General features: G+C 36.5%; 1 protein-coding gene across 3 annotated transcripts in view; it reads left to right on the forward strand.

Annotated features, from left to right (window-relative positions):
- The window catches only part of cacna1g (calcium channel, voltage-dependent, T type, alpha 1G subunit), a 211,292-nt gene that overhangs the window by 171,515 nt on the left and 19,480 nt on the right, over positions 1–20,297 (forward strand). For all 3 annotated transcript variants that reach the window (XM_079851286.1, XM_079851287.1, XM_079851288.1), the window contains 5 exons: positions 9,612–9,763; positions 11,651–11,760; positions 13,964–14,097; positions 16,198–16,268; positions 19,500–19,578. In XM_079851286.1, coding sequence (XP_079707412.1) covers positions 9,612–9,763; positions 11,651–11,760; positions 13,964–14,097; positions 16,198–16,268; positions 19,500–19,578 — 546 coding nt within the window. The remainder of the gene's footprint in view (positions 1–9,611; positions 9,764–11,650; positions 11,761–13,963; positions 14,098–16,197; positions 16,269–19,499; positions 19,579–20,297) is intronic.

The following is a 20,297-nucleotide window of genomic DNA, read 5'->3' on the forward strand; positions in this document are numbered from 1 at the left end:
GGGGGAGGATTGAGAGGGCTTAGAGTTCTATTTGGGACAGGGCCATTGTTTTTGTATAGTTGCTGTAGTCGCTCATATATTCTAACATGAGAGCTCTGCAGATTAGCCTGAAAGTGTAATTAACATATTTGACCCTGAGTGTATCGATCACACTTTTTCCATATATTAAACACAGTCGCACACGTCAGCGTTGTTCATAATGATTGAGTTATGTTGTCGCATTTGGGATGAAAAATGACAGGCTTCATTTTGCTTCTAATTAGAAGACAATGTGTTAATTACTCAACCGTCCAGTTACACAGTGCCTCAGCATATTTTATAATTCTGTTTTGGATTTCTTTTTGGGAGAGGTGGGGGTGTTACCCCCCATCAGTCTGTCTCTCTCGATTAGCTTCTGTTCCCCTCCTGTTGGACTGCCGTCGCTCTGTATGCTTGCGTATGGGATCAAAGGGCTGGTTAATCATATCTCACTGCAGTAGGGCTGAAACCATCTGCCTCTCCTCTACCTGTGTCCTCCCCCAGTCGCCATTTATTAGCCGTTCTCTGAGGTGCCTCATCAGAAATGTGTTCTGCCAGCAGTTTGCCCGGACACACTATATTAACAAGGCATATCATTTGGAGGTGTCCTTGATTAGGTAACATCTGATTTACAGTAAGTCCTTTTAGGCTGCAGCATGGTATTAATTATTATCCTGCTACTATCGAAGGATGTTTGCATTTTTCCATCCATTTAAAATCTTGATGGTGCATCATTGATGAGCGCAGATGAAATCTACAGAAGGGTCATTCTCACATTTTTTTGTTGTTGACATTTTTAATTCATTTTAGTTTTCTCCCATAAAAGCTTATGGTCTGTATATTAATACCTTGATTATTAATAATCGTAAGAATGACTTCATTTTTGTAATTCATTTTATTTCAAAGATGAAGCAAAGGATGTAAAATCAGTGTAAAATCAAATTTTCATAAAATATGATGTAGATGTCAAAAAAACTTAATTGATGGGGCATACTAATTGGCAATTGGCATACATTGATTGCAATGATTACAGTACATTGTCATTTAACCTTTTTTTAATATTAAATAATGTAACATCAAATCATAGAGTGAAGTAAATTAACTTTTTCAATGTAATGTGAAAAATCACCAACCGCTGAAGAATAGATTCTTCTTACTCTTTACTTTGTAAATATTTCATTATATTTATTTACCTAGCTCTTTGTTCCAAAGCAAAATAAAACATTTAAACATAAAAAAGATAAAAGGACAAGAAAATTTGTGCTAGACAACCCCCCAGTGAGCAAGCCAGTATAACTACTTTGTATTATTTATTATTATTTATATGATATATTTTGCTGCCTAACTCAAAACAAAATTATTGTTGACAAAAAACACCCTAGGATTTTCAAGTATAGTAACTACTTTATATAATTTATTATTATTTGTATTATATATTTTGTTGCCTAACTCAAAATTATTGTTTATTAATTATAAATAAAAATTATAAATATCATAAATTGTGTACCATATGAAGGGGACTATATTGTTTTGGATTATAGAACAATCTCTTTGTCATGGTCTATCTAGAATATTTAAAAATTTTAATGACTGAAAGCTCGTGTTTGTCATCATATTTGGAGAATGACCCTGCCATTTTTTTCAATTCACCTTTTCTGGCATTCTACATTCTTATTCATAGCTGTCAGCGCAGTCTAATTAGCTAAAGTACCTAATTAATAAACTGTGATGTGAGCTGCAGAACGTCATTAATGATGGATGTTCTAATTCTGCAGATCTACAGGCTTATTCATTGGGTTCCATGTGCAGAATCAATGTACAGTGTAAAAAACGATCCCCCGATAGAAAATGCGCCTTAACCAAGCATATGAGCTCAGCATTTATTCAATTTGTCTTTCTGCACCCACGCAGAACTGGAAATGACCCACCTATCTTTCTTTTCATCTCCAGCAGACTAGTATACAGTCTCTCGACTAATACTGGGGGAGCAATGAGACAGCGAATGACAGAGGGAGAAAATGAAATTACTAAGTGTCGTGTAACCTCCACTCTTGGCAGCAGAAGGCAGCACGGTCTCTTATGTAACCTGGCAGCTACAAACACCATTTCCTTTCTTCCTACTGCTAGTGAAAATGACTCAAAGTCTTCTTTATGTAACTTGGGCAAGCAACGGCCCCCCAAATTAAACAGATGGCATAAAGTTTTCAGCTGAAAGAATTACTTTTGCTCCGATATATGTCATGAAATGATCCTTTACCTTTAGATAGTTAATGTGTCAGCTTTATTGATATTCTAATAGAATTGCATTAGGACATTGCGCATATTTAATGCAGTTTGTGATTAGGAAATGCATGGGTGGGTTATATAAAGTCCATGTAACCATTTTGAAATGTACTGTATATAAATAAAAACTGCTCATTAACTGGAATAATTTCGACCTCGGGTGAGGGTACAAGACACATTCCACTTAGTTTGATTCTGATTTAAAATGCATACAGTGTCCTACATTTCAGCAGACTCATGCCTTTTGGCAAGAAGTGCACCTAATCTCTTTATGGGTCTTCATGGTTCATTCTGTATAGGGAGAAGGTTTATTAACAGAATAGATCGAGAACAAAGTTAAGTCTTCTGCAAGAGTTGCTGTAACCTCTTAGTGCGACTTGATCTTTTTGTAAGATTTTGCACTGATATGGCTGGCTTGTTTGTCACGATGTGGGAGTGGAGGCTTGACAAATACCAGCCGAGAGAGGGACGTAACGCTGTCTGGGTGGTTAAACAAGCCATGTGAGCTATAGAGAGAAAATTGCAGGGGAAGAGGTAGAGATATTCTGCTGAAGTAGCACCACTTGTGCACCACTGTGTTTGAAACTAATGTAGGCTATTGGTGATTATAGATGTTTATGTGATGGTCATATAGATTTTGTTTGTTTTAGCAGAATCAGTAAATGTGCAGGGTTTTTCGCAGACAAAATCTTGTCATTTTAAGAGGAATCCATACAATCAGACAAGATTTCCCCTTACATGTTTTACAAATTCGCTGCGTTCACCAAGAAATAGCTGCTTGGCTTGAAAGTCGTATATGTGTGAGCTGTACTTCGTAAATTGACTTTTTTGCTCACCAAGTTTTTGCCTAAATTTCGCTTATGTGACCAGACCTTAATGCATGGCCAGATTTATGCATTTATCAAAAAACGACTTATAAATGTAGAGTAGTACAACGTAAGTAACAACCCGTGTTGGCGAAGCTGCTTTAAAACTGTAGCTTGCAAATTCATTTTGATAACCGTATAGCTGACTTGTTATTTTTTCATGTAAGACTGAAAAGTATGAGCTGAAAGTGATAAAAGTGATCCTTCTATTTTTTCTTTTTATGATTCAAATATGCAGTTGCTCTCTCTGGACCAACAGTGTTTGCATTTGGAGGTTTTACCATGAAAAACTTATGGGATTATTTTATTAAACAGGGGTTGACTGTCAAAAACCAAACATATTACGTCAACTGAGAACAGGTTTTGATTGTCAGATATGCCAGGCACTTTAACTAACCTCTCATGTTGAGTAATATAGAATGACATCACTCTCGCGGCACTCTGCACATCATCACCGTTGCCCATCCTCCAAGCCTCTGCCATTCTACCTCCATCTCAGATGGCCCATCTTGCTCAAGTCAGACTCAGAAAGAAAGTGTGATTTGTCTGCCAGCATGATATATTATATGTGTGTCTGTGTTTTTTGTCTCACCCTAGTCTATCCTGCCGTATATGTTTGCTGGTGTTTGTGTATGAATGTATTTTCTTTACCATGCTCTCCCATTACTGAATATATGATTTATTTATTTCTCTTATAATATATATATATATATATATATACTTTTTTTTTTTTTTTTTTTTGCTTTAAAATTCTTCTCCTCCTCTGTTATTTTCCAATATTGCACCAGTTTTAAGAAGGCATTTAGTCTGTCATTTCCTGTTGGTTTTGACTCTGTGTGTGCTGGCATATTGTGCCAAAAAAAAGAAAAAAAAAGTGCAGTGTATCTGCCAAACTAATTTTTACATTTGGGTGCATCAGCAGTATGTCCAGCAGATATCGACTCATTACTTTTGGAGCAACTCATTGACCATGCACTTCAGGGGTGTAAAACCAGCCTCAATTAAAAATCATTCGGCTTAGAGCAAAGAAAGCAGCAATTTGCTGCCTTCCCTATTCAGATGGCTGTTTTTATCATCTTTGCTTTTTCCCCTTTCTATTTTTGTCTGACATTTTGCCATGCAGGCTTTAGAATTTTTCTCTGGCTCTTCCTTTAAATAACAGTCTAGTCCTCCCACTGCCCACAATTCCCCAGCGCTCATGACTTTCACCCCACATGACTCATGATGTCTGCATAATGGACAGATATTTCTCGAACATATTTCTTAGTGGTGTAGTTTGTTCACTCTAGGGATATGTCAACCTTAACATGAATAATCAACATCAGAACATTGTTGATGTCCATATTTAGACCCTAACCCTCAGACCTTCAAAATGATCAACTATTATTTAAAAAAAAAGAAAAGCAAAATAAACAATTTCCTTTTTTGTGTGTGCACATTTTTATGGTGTTTGTAGAGTATAAATAATGTTGAAAATGGACCAACGTTTGTCTGTATTTCCCAACTGACTTAGCTTCTGAGGTACTAGCTGCTATATGGTTAATTTCTTGGATTTACACCTTCCACAACCTCTCTCTTCTCTATTGTGCATTGTTAAAATATTTCTGAAAGGACTTTGGACCTCCTAAAAGATAGGAAGATTCACCAAAAAAAAGAAAAGAAAAAAAAAAAAAAGAATCATGTACATTTGATTACTGGATTTATTTACATTTGTAATGTATAATTTGTATTCATATAAATGTACATGTATATAAATATATATTTCAGCATCTTGTTTCGTGATGGCTCTATCAGTTGTATACTTTTTGCAAATATTAAAAAGAAGGGTGTTCATGCATTTGCCATTAGTAAATCATTTTATGGGGTCCAGAGTTCCTCAATTTAAAGTTACTTTTAAGAACTTTTTTTCCCCTCCAAGTGCACGTGAGTTGCGGCAAAGCCAAAATCATGTTGAAAGCATCAAGACCAGCATGAAGTCTCAATGTGTCGAAAAGGCCACGACATTTGTTGTCGTACCCTCCTTTTTGGGGGTTGACGGGTATTGCACTGAGTTTTAACAGTTAACATTTCCAGAACTGGTGGGCGACTAGTGTTTTGTGGCTAGATTCAAATGTGGTATCATTCAGCCCAAAACCTTCAATTGCCTCACCCAATAATCTGACCGTCATTCTCAAATGTATTCATAGATGGAATCGGAATGGGCTAAAATTGCCATCTAAGCAAAGAATGTCTCATTAAATCATAGTCATGGTATCATTAGCTTGTGCCACAAAAATAGAGACAGAGATGGAGAGGTCCCAGACCCACATTCTCCATCGCTATTTCATTCTTGTGTTGGTTAAAAATAGTTTTAATCCATTTTCCTTCTCTTTAAATTCTTTTAAAGCTGATTTGGCTGATGTGGACATTAGTTGGACCCATTGCAATGGCATGACATCAGAGTGGCACCGCTGCCACTAGGAAACAAAAGTTCAATCCATTATCCAGTAAATAGGATGCCAAGACCTTCCATTTCTCCCAACTTTTTTTCTTTTCTTTTTTTTCTTTTTTTTGGGGGGGCGGCACAAAAGGCCATCTTATATGAAACTCTTTCGTTAAACTCAGTGCGGTACTCAGTAGAAATAAACATACGGTTATGGGAGACTGCTTTCCCTCTGTCACTAATTTATTAGTATTATTATTGTGTTTAAGAGGATTGGAATTAGCAATGTACACAAAAAAAACTGAGTTTTGTCCCTCTGATAAGTCACGCTTTTTTTTGAATGAAAGTGCTCAAAGGGAGAGAGTCTCACTACAGAGGGTATAGGAGGGATGTAGTTGAGTAGGGGTGTCCTATGGGAGCTGACCTGTCGACTGTAAAACCAGGCTGTGAACATACACCTGTTCCCATCTCAACTGTCCTCCGTAATTGAGCACCTTTAAAACTGGGGCAGTCTACACAGCAACTGTTTTCGTTCCCAATGAATGGTTTTGTTTGCTGCCCCCCTGGATACTGTTGTCTGCTGCCCAAATAAATTAATTTAGAACACATGGGTTAAAGAGTAGAACATTGACCTCATCGCAGATTGTGTTAGATCCTAGGAGTCATAAAAATAACAATAAATAGGCTAAATGAATAAATAAATAAATAACAACTAAAGTGGCAATGTTTAGCCAAGTCTAGATATTTAAGATTCATAAGCTGTACATTATGAAAAAGCAAAGGTAATGTTGAGTCAGCACATTTAAAAACACCAGGAGCATGGCTTCAATTAGCAGAATTAAAGCCAGATGGGTTAGAAGATTCCTTTAGTAATTACCCGCAGAACCAGTGTTGCTGACATCTTGTCCTGAGAAATCAAAGCAGAGTGACCCCATATACGTCACATGCATATTTAATAAATAGGACACGACGAAGGTGTGCTGAGTGTAAGAGTGTGATTTTTTGCTTTTATACGTTAAATAAACAAGTTAATATTAAGTAACTAACATCTAAGATATTTTTCCAGGTTTTTTTTTTTATTATTATTTTTTTGCTAACGAAAACAATTCCAAACAAAGTCAAAAACAATTGTTGCATGTTTGTGAGCAGAAAACAGTAGTGGCGTTTTGTTCAGTGTTTTCAAAGAAATCGGTTGAGTCAGTGATTCAATGACTTGGCATACTCAAAATAGCATACTATTACTACTACTATTTACTATATTCTACTACTACTACTACTATAATACTACTATTTTTGCCATATTTTTATATGGAAGTAGTGGTGGAGTGTTATGCTAGTATGTTTCAAATTCAGCCAGTCACTTGTTTTGTTCCTGAATGAATTGGCTTTTTTTAACAAATCAGTTGATTGATTGAATCATTGACTCACTCATTAAGACAAAATGTCTATTTAATAGTCTGTTTAACCTGCTGAAAGAGTCATTCCCAGAGTTATTATTGTTAACTAAATCGCTTTTGTTAAAGCTGCAGTCCGTAACTTTTTTTGTGTTCAAAATGTAAAAAATTTATATAATAAGCAAGTTTTTGTCTTATCCTGAATCAGTGATGCGCGGGTCAGTGTATAAACAACCCGCACCCGACCGACGTTTTCAACTAACCCGCCCGCAACTCGGACCGCAAAAAAAGAAAAGAAAATATTGTACCCGACCCGCTTCCCGACCCGCATTTTTTAAAAGTAGTAAATGCTCATCGTAGCGCCATTGGGCCATAGATGTAGGAACTAGGGGTGCTGTATGATATAGCCTAGTGTTATGTAATAAAGGCTTGATTTATTCATTTATTTCATTTCATTTTCGTAACAATTAAGATGCTGCATGTGTTTATCCAGTCTAATCGAAGTGTGCGTCTCTCCCCCGACTTTTCCAACAAAAATCCCGCCCCTCTCAGAAAATACATAAAACAGACGTTACTGAGCTATATGCGTTTAAAAGTAGCCTATTAAAAAGGTACAATGGCATTGCTCAGTTCAACGTGTTGGGAAATCGTGCATTTTGTCCCGCGTCAGCATTTATTCAAAAGTTAATAACGCTCAACATTCAAAAGGTAAATAAGGATTTCCCACTTGTATTAGTAGACTTAGGCTATTTCGCCACGTGGATGCCCAATTGAAGCTCTCACAAGCACAACATTTGTGTATTTGCGGAGCTTACACTCCCCAGCTGCGGAGTTGCCCATACCTGCGTAACTCGTCATAGACATAAACAGAGAGAAGTAGCTCCGGCTACAATGTTCTTCCGCAAGATGCATGCAACCGCTTGAGCGCCAAAAGTTACGGACTGCAGCTTTAATTGAAATCAAGCTTAAATAAAATATGTCAATATCAAATGAGCTAAATGAAAATTAAAAATCTTTATGAAATAAAATAAGTTGAAGTTGAAGTACTAAAATTACTAAAACTGAAATAAAAATAAATTAAAGCTAAATAGAACTATTTAAAAAAAAGAAGAAAAATAATTGACAAAAGCACATCACAAAATACTAAAACTTAAGCTAAAATTAATTATGAAAATATGAAATAAAAGCTAATTCAAAGTCTGTATGGAACGCACAAACACAGACAATGGCTTACTTGTTGAAATCTCTACATATTAAACTGAGATTAACATCCAAAAAATTACTTCACCTTTAACAAGCAAATAATTTGGACATGTTCTAGATGAGTCATACTCATATTCACTATCCAGTGGGGATGATTAAACAAATACTGCTGATGTGGCTCCATTATATATAAAAAAGAAAAGGTTGAATCCAGCACCTGTTCCTTCAGTCCAGTGCTGGTGCCAAGAAAAGCCTGGCTAATGGGCTGACAGGACCACAGGGAACACAGCTGCCGCTCACAGTGTTTCGAGATGATAAGCCCCCCCGGACCCCTGCTGCTCTGCCATCCCTTCAGTCCTCTCTGTCCTCAACGAACAACAGAGGAAAAACACAAAATAAAAATGGATCAGAAAGACAAGCATATGCACAAGTCCGTCCTTGTGGAATGGAGATTCGTTAATATTTTAGGGAATCTCATTAGAATGTCCATGATGTAATAGGACAATTTGTTTTATTAAGGTATCTGTGAGTGAGCAGATCTCAGGCACAGTGGCCCCGCAATCTGGCCTCCTCTGCCTTTTGATTTGGCATTGAACACAAAAACAGTTAAAGGAAAAGTTCACACGAAAATGAAAATAGTCATGTACTCACCCTCATTTAGTTCAAAACCCATATGACTTTCTTCTGGACGATTCAAAGAGAAATTTCAAAGAATGTTATAGCTCATCAAAAGCACCAAAGTATCATAAAAGTGGTCCATTCAACTCATCCACTATTACAAGTCATACGAAGTCCAATTTATTGTTACTCACTGAAAAGTTTTGTAAGATTTGTAATTGAATCATTATTTTGAGTGCAATCAGTGATTGATCCAGTTCATAAAACTAATCTGAATGATTCTCTCACAACTTGGACTGATCCAGTTCTCACATTCAACTCACTGACTTAATTATTCATTTGCAGTGATTACCTCTGATTCCTCACACAAAGCAGTCTTTACTGCTTTACTTTATCATATTAAAACTTTAATATGATACACAAGTCATATGGGCCAGTTTTATACTTTTATTGTGCCTTTGCAGCATTTTTAGAGACTGAAAGCTCCAGACACCAGACCAATTATAATATTAACATTTGTTATTGCATTGGTAAAGAGCTACCAGCTCTGTCTTCAGAAATTCTCCTTTAGGGTTTTACAGAAGAAATAATGTCAGGCAGGTTTTTGAACAACATGAGAATGAGCAAGTACATTTTCATTCCTGGGTGAACTTATACACATATGTTCTATCTCTTAGCTACTTCTCTTTATCGACTGGTTATTTCCCTCTCCCCCTCTTTTCTCAGTGTGGGCATGAGTGTGTACAAAGCCATGTTTGTTTCAGTACAGTTATTTCATGCTTCCTCCCTGTTCCCATGGTATTTCAGAAGCCCAGAGTAAACCCTATTACTCCGATTACTCACCTACACGGCTTCTCATCCACAAGATGTGCACCAGCCAATATCTGGACCTGTTCATCACGATAGTCATCGGCCTCAATGTCATCACCATGTCCATGGAGCACTACCAGCAATCTAAGGTAGTAGAGCAGAGAGAGTGCATGCGCTTGTTGATATTTCATTAAAGGAGAACTCCGGTCAATTTTAACATTGAGCTCATTTTTTTGTACATTTGGAGTGCTGTCAAGTGTCAATACAGAGAACAACGACAAAAATCGGTGTTGCCTACACCGAGTTATTCTATTTTTAAAATTTGCACCCTGTTGACTTCAATGGGGCAAGTACTAAACCTGCTTTTAGCCTCTTAACATCCTTGATGTGTCATTACAAGTGCACAGAAAATGTGAGTGATTCCTTCTGAGTGAACACGAGTGAGTCTGACTGCAGTAGATGTGAAAGAAATGTATAAAAATGATGTTATTTAAGCCAGCGCAAATACCTTTGTTTTTACATCCTGTTTTTCGGTTGAAGTCCAAAGTAGTCGATTGCAGAGTTCACACGCATAGGTTTAATACCTATGATCACGCGCGTGAACTCGGCAATCGACTACTTTGGACTTCAACCGAAAAACAGGATGTAAACAAAGGTATTTGCGCTGGCTTAAATAACATCATTTTTATACATTTCTTTCACATCTACTGCAGTCAGATCCACTCGTGTTCACTCAGAAGGAATCACTCACATTTTCTGTGCACTTGTAATGACACATCAAGGATGTTAAGAGGCTAAAAGCAGGTTTAGTACTTGCCCCATTGAAGTCAACAGGGTGCAAATTTTAAAAATAGAATAACTCGGTGTAGGCAACACCGATTTTTGTCGTTGTTCTCTGTATTGACAGCACTCCAAATGTACAAAAAAATGAGCTCAATGTTAAAATTGACCGGAGTTCTCCTTTAAGGAATAAACTCACTGGATATGTAACTGCAGACAATTTTATTGTAAGTTCAACTCAACGCTATCTCACTTTATGATTCTGCATAATATTTGCTGATTAGGCAGCTAATGTTTATGTACTCTTTTTGCTGTACTGCATTTTGATTATATCATAGCGGTGAGTATATACTTTTCTCTATATTATTATACTTATTTGCACTTTCATTGTGCTGCTCCAGGACATTTTATACCATTGCCTGTGAATAAAAAAGCCTTATGAGAGAAATGCCTCACCAAAATAAACCACACTGAAGTGTATGCACTGAAATGTATGCATATTCCCTCATCAGTCTCTCCCCCTCGCATAACACTATAGAGACAATTCATGAATATTCAATAGAGGACTAAAATAATAACATGAGTTAACAGAAAGTTCTGGGAGTTTACATTGGTTTCTGTGAATAATTTGGGTGGTGTAATATGTTCTTTTCATTCCTTTATGACAAAGGTCACTTTTGATGGTAAAAGATCACTATAAAAATGGTTATTTCAATTGGTTGTCTATATGTATATATGTACTATGTATGTATGGTATGTTATCTCTCTTCAAATCAAAACTAGTGTTTACAATCCCTAGTCAACTCTGTTGGGATGATTCCCAGGTTTTTCACCCATCATTAATGGAGGTCCGTGACCTCACCTGTGCAGTCTGTTTTAATTAGAGCCCGGGTGGCCTACAAAACATTGAAGAAAGTGGAGCAAAGGGGATTGTTAGGCTTTGACCACTAACACTCATTCCGTGAACAAAATCAATTGATTTTCTGGTGTGCCGTCACACTTAGCCTGGACTTAATTACTGTGTGGTGGACGAGGGAAGGCTAGATCCCTGGCAATGTCCACTGACTGTTTTTGTTGTGCTAATAACCACCTTTAATAACTCATCTTTTCCACAGATTGACTATGAATTGACCTATTTGTCCATTCATAGACCACAGTTTGTGTGTTTATTTATTGTTCTGAAGGAGTAGAAATATGCTTGTTCACTTCTGTACTTTCACTGTTACATTCTCTTTGCAACTTCTCTGCTTTAACAGGTCCTGGATGAGGCTCTGAAGATCTGCAACTACATTTTCACAATCATATTTGTACTGGAGTCTGTCTTCAAGCTTGTTGCCTTTGGATTCCGCCGCTTCTTCAAGGACAGGTAGTAGACGTGACCCTCTCAAAAGCTACACCTAAGGTAGTTGATCCAAAACAAATTAGAAATTTACAGTAAAGCCATTCCCATGGAGGTGCTCCAATGCCCCCATTTTCTGTTTTCTTTTTTTTTTCTTTTTTGTGTGTGTGAACACAATAGGGTTTTTTAGTAGTCCTAAAGCCACATCCTTTGAAATGATATCACAGCTTTGAGATGCATTGGTTTGCCTCTGACCGTCAGAAGCACATCGAGGGCTGAATGCACTGGCGTCTGCGGTGGAAAACAAGAACCGAATTTATATCACTTGTGGTTTTGGTAAAAGAAACCCATCTTGAAGCATGCAAAATCACACTGCCTGGGGCTTAAACAGCAAGAACTCTTAAATTACATTTATTCCTCTTAAATTAGTGACAAAGAAGTGCTAAATGTCCAATGTTACAGTTTTATATGTGTAGGCACAATTTAACATCTTTTCTTTATAGAGTTTAAGTGATCCATTACTCTTTTAATTAGTCTTGAATAATCAGTCAATATGTCAATTAGACCCTTTAGTGAAGTTGATAGGCCATTAGAAGTTCTCATATTATCAGCTTTTTCTTTCAGTCGCATAATAAGTAGGGAAATGTAAAGCAGCTATTTGCATACTAATGAAAACTTTGACATAACATAATTGTTATGATTTCAAAACGAATCTCTCACCAAAGGCCCTACTGTTAAACATTTTAGAGCATGCTGTTCTTTTTTATTGATTTACAACATTTGAAATGGCTTTCTGTTACTTTGATTTGTTCTTTCTTGCAACACGCTCCAAGTCTGCAGGAGGAAAGAAGTACACTTTGATCACGGGCCCCTTAGCAAATGAAGTGGTGGGAAAAATGTAGAAATGCTCTGTGTAATAATTTGACTTCAATTTCCCAAAATTTCTAATGAAACACCTCTCATGGCTGCAGGCCCCAGCAAATTGAGGTGTCCTAAAACAGGCTCTAGGCTCTACCTCACCCATGACAGTGTTATATTTGACCCTCAGGGGGAGTTATTTAAAGTTAGCAGCAAAGTTTAAAGCCATATTTAGACAATGATCATGATGAGAAGCTTGCTGGAAAAGAGTAACATCCAGGGTCAAATAAGGGTTATTTGCTCAAAATGATGATTCTTTGATCAAAGAGACTCAGTTTTTTGACTCTTGGAATTGTATTGCATGCTTTTGAAGGATACAACGTTACCTTCAAGTCCTTTTCTGAAGTTGTAAGACTGAGGAAGTCATATTGTGATTTATTCTTAAGTGATTTTAAAAATTAACATATTGGGCAATTTCATATTTCTTTCTGTCTTTTTTGCTTGTTGACTTAGACAGTTTGGTACAACAAAAGGGATGCACATTAGGCGTGCAGTTGATGCTTCAACAATGTATTTTTAATATATATTTTTTATATTTTCTATTAAAAATGTAATATTTTGTGTCCTGTCACAGAGAATTATGGGTTATGTAGTTTTGTTGCAGCTTTTGCCATCTGACAACAGTAGACAACATTAATACAAAATAAATTGACAAGAAAACTAAATTATAAACAATTTAATTTAATTTAATCCAAAGAAGGTAAATAAAACATTAATGTAAATATAGTACACTACCATGTAAAAAAAAAAAAAAAAGTTTGGGGTTGGTAAGATTTTTTTTATATTTTTGAAAGACTTCTCTTATTCTCACCAAAGCTGCATTTATTCAGAAAAGGACATTTATTTGATCAAAAATACAGTAAAATTGTTGTATTGTGAAATGTTATTACAATGTTAAAATGACATTTTAGTATATTTAAATCAAATGTATTATTTTAATGGCAAAGCTGAATTCAGCAGGAATTACAGTCTTCATTACTCCAGAAATCATTCCAATAATATGGTGATTTGGTACGCAGTAAAAAAAAAAAAAAAAAAAAAAAAAAAAAATTATTATTATTATTATCAGAGTTTAAACTCAGTTGCACTGTGGACTATTTTTGTGGAAACTTTTTTCAGTTAAAAAAAAAAACTTTTTTTTTTTTTTTTTACAATATAAAAGTCTTTACTGTCACTTTCGATCAATTTAATGCAAGCTGAATAAAAGTGAAAATTTATTTCTTTAAAAAAACAATCATTCTACAATCATTCTAACATTACATAAGGCAGCATTATTCTGATATATTAATTAACATAACGTGTCTTTACACAGGTGGAACCAGTTGGATCTTGCCATTGTTCTGTTGTCTATAATGGGCATAACACTGGAGGAAATCGAGGTCAACGCTTCCCTTCCCATCAACCCAACCATCATTCGCATCATGAGAGTGCTGCGTATCGCTCGGGGTTTGTATTCTCTTCCATCTTATCTTCCATACAAACATGGTCCATTTTTCTTCCCTGTGAAAGTTTACACTCCTCAGCGGCTCCTCCTGTTAGCCTCAGTAGATCAGACCCGGTTGTGTGTGTGTCACCCTTGGGATCTCTGTTGTTTCACAGACTGCTCAGCAGAAGCCGTAGTCTGTGTTGAAAGAGTCCAGATGGCTGTAATGAGAAATTCAGTTCACACAGCCACTCTTATTTCTTACACACACACACTCACAACACACACAGTGTAGGAAGCTGGGGTGCATGTCTGCTTGGAACGATTATTCTTCCTCTAATGAAATAGCTGCTTGGCGAGTCTTTATTGATTATTCCCTCAACAGAGATGGCCAAGCAAACACACCTGCTCAGATGTCTGTGTTCTCATCAGGTGTGTGTGCGCACAAGCGTGTTTGTGTGTGTGTGCATGTGCGAGTAAGGGTATGCCTTTACGTCTTCGCAGCCTATTTCCTACTGGATTCATTCAGACATTCCTGTAATGAAAGTTCAGAGGCATCATCCTCTTAAGGGCCTGATTGCAATTAACCAAACCTCCACAATGGCATCTCCTCCATGGCTGAACAACCGTCATTAAAGCTCCGTGTGTGTAGTGCACGACCCCAATAATAACATTCTCTGTGATCTGACCACTGAGAAAATTACACGAGAATTAGTTTCCACTGGCCACTTTTAAAGACACAGTGAGTCGCATTTATTTCTGTCCAATCAGGGCTCTGATAAAAGATCGAGTCACAGTTTGAGTTTCACAGTTTGAACATAAAGGTAATTTATTTATTTATTTTCTCAAATGCCACTTTTGTCAAAATTAGAAGCATGATTTAGTTTTACTCCTATTTGTAATAAATTGAATATACCTGTATTGGTAATTATTTTTTTGCGATTCCATGATCACTGAATACAACATAAAATCAACAATGTCCTAATGTCATGTATGACTACTGTGCATCTAACATGATTCATAATATGGTAAATGTGGTATCCTAATTATAAAATAAATCACATTTTTCACAAATTTCTGGAAATTACCAGCACACAATTAGTCATTTTTATTGCAAAAATTACCAGAAAAAGAAAAAAGTTATGTCCTGGTAGGACTGATAAAGTCTGGTGTCTGTATTTTTATTTTATTTTTTACATTTTACATGCAAGGTTAAAATATTCTAGCTGACAACCCCTTTGCCATCATAGGAAAAAAAAAAAATATATCAAACTTAAAAATATTAAAATATAATCTTTTAAATAGTATTACAATTTCACAATATTATTATTTATAATTATACCATGGTCTGGGTGAATACTTGATTCTGATTGGCTGCAGGGTGTCCATTAAAAAGTGATAGAGGACACCTACTGTAGTAAATAAACCGTCAGGCGTAACCAGGGAAACCAAGTTATTGTTTGTAAAAACTTTAGATTTCGATTGTAAAACTAATTAACATATAAACTAATGTTTTAAAAATGTGTTATTTGGCAAGTGACCGTGGTATAAGCACGTTATGCTTATACATTTTTTTTAAAAATCGTACTTACCTCAAACTTTTCAGTATTGTATATCAGTCGATACTGGATGTTTGATTGTGAATGCTCACTTTCCCTATTTTTACATTTAGATTTTTTTTTTTTTTTTTTTTTTTTTGGTAATCTCACTAAAACAATAATAGTTTGATAACAATCAATTTTTCATGCTATACATGATAATGTTGTGATGCCTGAATTCACTGATTTTATTTACTAGTGTTTTATTTTTTATTTATTTTAGAAAAAAATATAGGATTTTAATATTGTCCAATGTTAGCCATAACATGAAAATAATGATTGGGTTATCAGTATCAGTATTTTCATGTTATGGAAATACTGATATAACCCAATCATTAGTTTCATGTTATGGCCAACAATTGGACATAACATGAAAATAATGATTAGGTTATCAGTATCAGTATATCCATTTACACACAAGCGTAAAAAAAAAAAAAAAAAAAATCAAATCAAATAAATAAATAAGTACCATTTAAATTGTATTCTGATCAGATTGTGTATAAGCTGGCTCTCCTCTCCTTTTAGTGCTGAAGCTACTAAAGATGGCCGTGGGAATGCGAGCTCTGCTTGACACTGTGATCCAGGCCCTGCCTCAGGTACTGCACAAAACTTTTGTCTTTCTCCTTCATAAAGTTGCGCTCTTCACTCATATCCCATGAATCCTGCGCTGCGAGAGAGCTCCCGGTCCCCGCTCCCTGTTCTCCTGTGGCCCCTCCGCTCTCCACAGGCCTCATTTCCATAGTCAATCTGCCATGAAGAGGCCACAGCAGTGCAGATTGGCTCTGATGGGCTGCTTGGAGAATAGCAGAAGCCAGAGAAGAAAATCTCCTGCATGCACATTCTTTGATAACATCAGGCTTCACCACCTCCTGCAGGCTTTTTGATTTGGAAACATGCCGCACCACAGGACACACTATTAATTCCCGTCTCTCCTCAGATATGCGCTTAGAAAATCAGACATGTAATTCTACATTTAACTAATTGTCACTAATTGGATTAGACCATGTTTAGCCGCCGCCTCCTAACGCCCTTTCACTCCGTCGCTGTGACTTTCACACAGTTTCTTATTTTGTTTTAAAGTGGCTTTTTGTGGTTCTAGGCTATTGATCCACTCTTCTGCAATTTGTGAGAGGTGTTCTGATCCATAAGAGTGTTTTGAGATATCCTGCCAGATTGTGTCAGCTTGATCCTTGTTTCTTGAATCACTGTGAATCCAGCGGCTGAAGAGTGCACTTAAGGGAGATTAGGGTGGGAAAATAGCCAGCCTTGGAAAAAGAAATGTCAATGCAATCGGATTTGTCAGCACTTCTAATCTGACTCTGATTCCTTTCCGTTTTCCTCCGTTTGCCTAATTTTTCAATCATGCATGAACCACTCTGTGATCGTTATATGTTTCGTGTGATTCTTCTCTGAATCCAGCTGGGTGTAGGTGGGTTCTTCCTGTTATGCAGTGTAATTTTCTATATAAGGGTATACCAGAACAGGGTTCACGCACTTAAACTATAATTATTATTATTATTATTATTATTATTTTTAATATAATATTGCTAGGTAAATTAAAACAAAGGGTTTTTTTCTCTCAGAATGATGGGGCAAAATTGGCAAAACTTGACTTTAATGTGATGTACTTTGATTTTGTTAATTTTTAAACCATCTTCAGACATTTACCATTTATCATAATATCAAACTGATTATCATTTATATAACAGGATGGGATATTTTAAGTCAGACCGATCAACTAATACCACAAAACAATACATTATTATGTTCAATTATACAAAACAAATTTCCCAGGACAAATTTGTTGCTCAACGTTTTGATTAGAGAAAGGAAAGAAAAAAAAGAATATTTAATAATAAATTGTCTATACGCCAGTGATGCGCGGGTTGATCCAAAATGAGCGGGTGCCTGCGGTCACCCGTGGTTACGAGTCATCCAAAAATATTTTGAATGATATTCGGGTCGCGGTCGGTCGGGTCGTTTGAAATAAAGATGCCAATTAAACCTTTGTAATTTATATAGTACTAGACACAATTTTCTATGAACTACATAGGCCTACACTTTTATGACGCACAAGCTCAGTCTGCAGGTAGAGATGGAGGCAAGTGAAAAGGTGAAGACTGGGGAGTGGAAGATCCGCAAATACACAAATGTTGTGCTTGTGACAGCTTCAATTGGGCATCCACGTGGCGAAATAGCCTAAGTCTACTAATACAAGTGGGAAATCCTTATTTACCTTTTGAATGTTGAGCGTTATTAACTTTTGAATAAATCCTGACGCGGGACAAAATGCCCGATTTCCCAACACGTTGAACTGAGCAATGCCATTGTACCATTTTAATAGGCTACTTTTAAACGCATATAGCTCAGTAACGTCAGTTTTATGTATTTTCTGAGAGGGGCGGGATTTTTGTTGGGAAAGTCAGGGGAGGGACGCACACTTCGATTAGACTGGATAAACACATATGCAGCATCTTAATTGTTACGAAAATGAAACGAAATAAATGAATAAATCAAGCCTTTATTACATAACACTAGGCTATATCATACAGCACCCCTAGTTCCTACATCTATGGCCCAATGTCGCTACGATGAGCATTTACTACTTTTAAAAAATGTGGGTCAGGAAGCGGGTCGGGTAGGCTACAATATTTTCTTTTCTTTTTTTTTGCGGTCCGAGTTGCGGGCGGGTTAGTTGAAAACGTCGGTCGGGTGCGGGTTGTTTATACATTGACCCGCGCATCACTGCTATACACAAATTCAATATACTGAAAATATTCCTTAAATTATTATTATTATTATTATTATTATTATTATTTCTCTCTCAGGATGACAGGGCAAAATTGGCGAAATACAAAGTTATGTCATGAAACTCTAGATGGCGCAGTCTAATAGGTCCTTAACTCAACCTGCTTGCATTCACATCATTCTCTATAGGGCACAACTGATTGGTTCCTGTTGTATCAGGAGCCAATGAGCTTGCATGCTCAACCTTCAAATACTTAGTTAGCAATTACTGTTGCAGTGAAGAGTGCTTTCAGAAACCCTCCACCTTCCCCAGCTCCACCTGTATAGATCTGCTACGGGTAATTCATGTACGCTATATTGTACAGCAGCAGCAAGTCTTACTTGCTCACAGCAGCGTGTCATGTATGTATTTGCAGTAACAAGTCCCATACTTGCTCTGTAGCCGCAGTGTATCAGATCTTTTCCGCCAAGACCAAATATCAACATTTTCATACCCATTACCATGCCAAAACATTTTCATGACAGAAATACACTCAAATCAATATAGTGAAGTTATTTTAAATGTTGTAAAAATAGATATAATTTTCATCTTTGCAAATTATAAAATTGACCAAGTGCTAAATAACTTTGAGGTTTTTCATTAGGATATGAGCATTTTATTTATGATTTTCTGACACTTTTTATTGATTGAGCGAAAAGAGGAATGAGATCAGAAAACAAGACTGCAGATTTGTCCCCCATCAACATGTCTGGAATGTGTGCTAACATGTGCAAAACTACTGCTGCAGTTGGCTATGGCTTCAGCATAGTTTGAGACTTAAGTTTACAAAACTGTCAAGCTCTAATCAGGTGGAACACAGCTGTCATCTTCTCACTTCATGATTCCCTCTTATTGGCTCCTCACAGGTGGTATTCTGTCTGCCCTGTCAGTTTCTTTTGCGTTCCATGACAAACTCTCTCTCTCTCTCTCTCTCTCTCTCTCTCTCTCTCTCTCTCTCTCTCTCTCTCTCTCTCTCTCTCTCTCTCTCTCTCTCTCTCTCTCTCTCTCTCTCTCTCTCTCTCTCTCTCTCTCTCTACAGGTGGGGAATCTAGGTCTTCTCTTCATGTTGCTCTTCTTCATCTTCGCTGCTCTGGGAGTAGAGCTGTTTGGTGACCTGAGTAAGCATAACAAAACACATACATAAGGGCCATTTTTCTTGTGGTCTAATTCACTCAGACACAAACACTCCCCCTCTCGCTTAATTTTTTTTTAAAATATGCTCTATACAAAAATACAATATTAAGTTAACTTGAAATAAATCTAAAGTTAAGATGTCAAACTAACTTTCATTGACTGTGCCACATTAAAATGTATCAAGTTAAATTAAATTGTATATGATTAGGTTTGGAAACTGGGTTTTCAATGGAAGTGTCTCAACAAAGTGTAAATACATTAATATAATACTTTACAACACTCAATACAATGGTACATAGATACATTGGTACAATGGTACAATTCAATACAATGGTACATAGACTGCGTTCTCCATCTCTCTATTCATTGATTAGGGCACTGATGTTGTAACTCTATAATCCTCTAATGTAGCATAACTGTGTTTTAAATTGCTTGATTTATTACTGTTTATTTGTTTTAAATGGCTGTGAGGTCACTTTCACATATTTTCAAAAGTTTTCCGGCAATGTCTGTAAGGGCAAACCATAAATATGGTACCTGCAGCAGATTTTCTCTAGAATACGTGGCAGCACATTTGGCACTGGTTTACTGAATACAGCCTGCCGTGATTCATTGCACCTCAGCACAATACCAGGGTTGATGTCATTTCCATTTCCAATCAGCCTGCTCAAGATAAACATAGAGACTTCATAATTCACATCCA

The sequence above is a fragment of the Squalius cephalus genome (assembly GCF_949319135.1).
Source record: "Squalius cephalus genome assembly, chromosome: 19".
NCBI classification, from domain to species: domain Eukaryota; kingdom Metazoa; phylum Chordata; class Actinopteri; order Cypriniformes; family Leuciscidae; genus Squalius; species Squalius cephalus.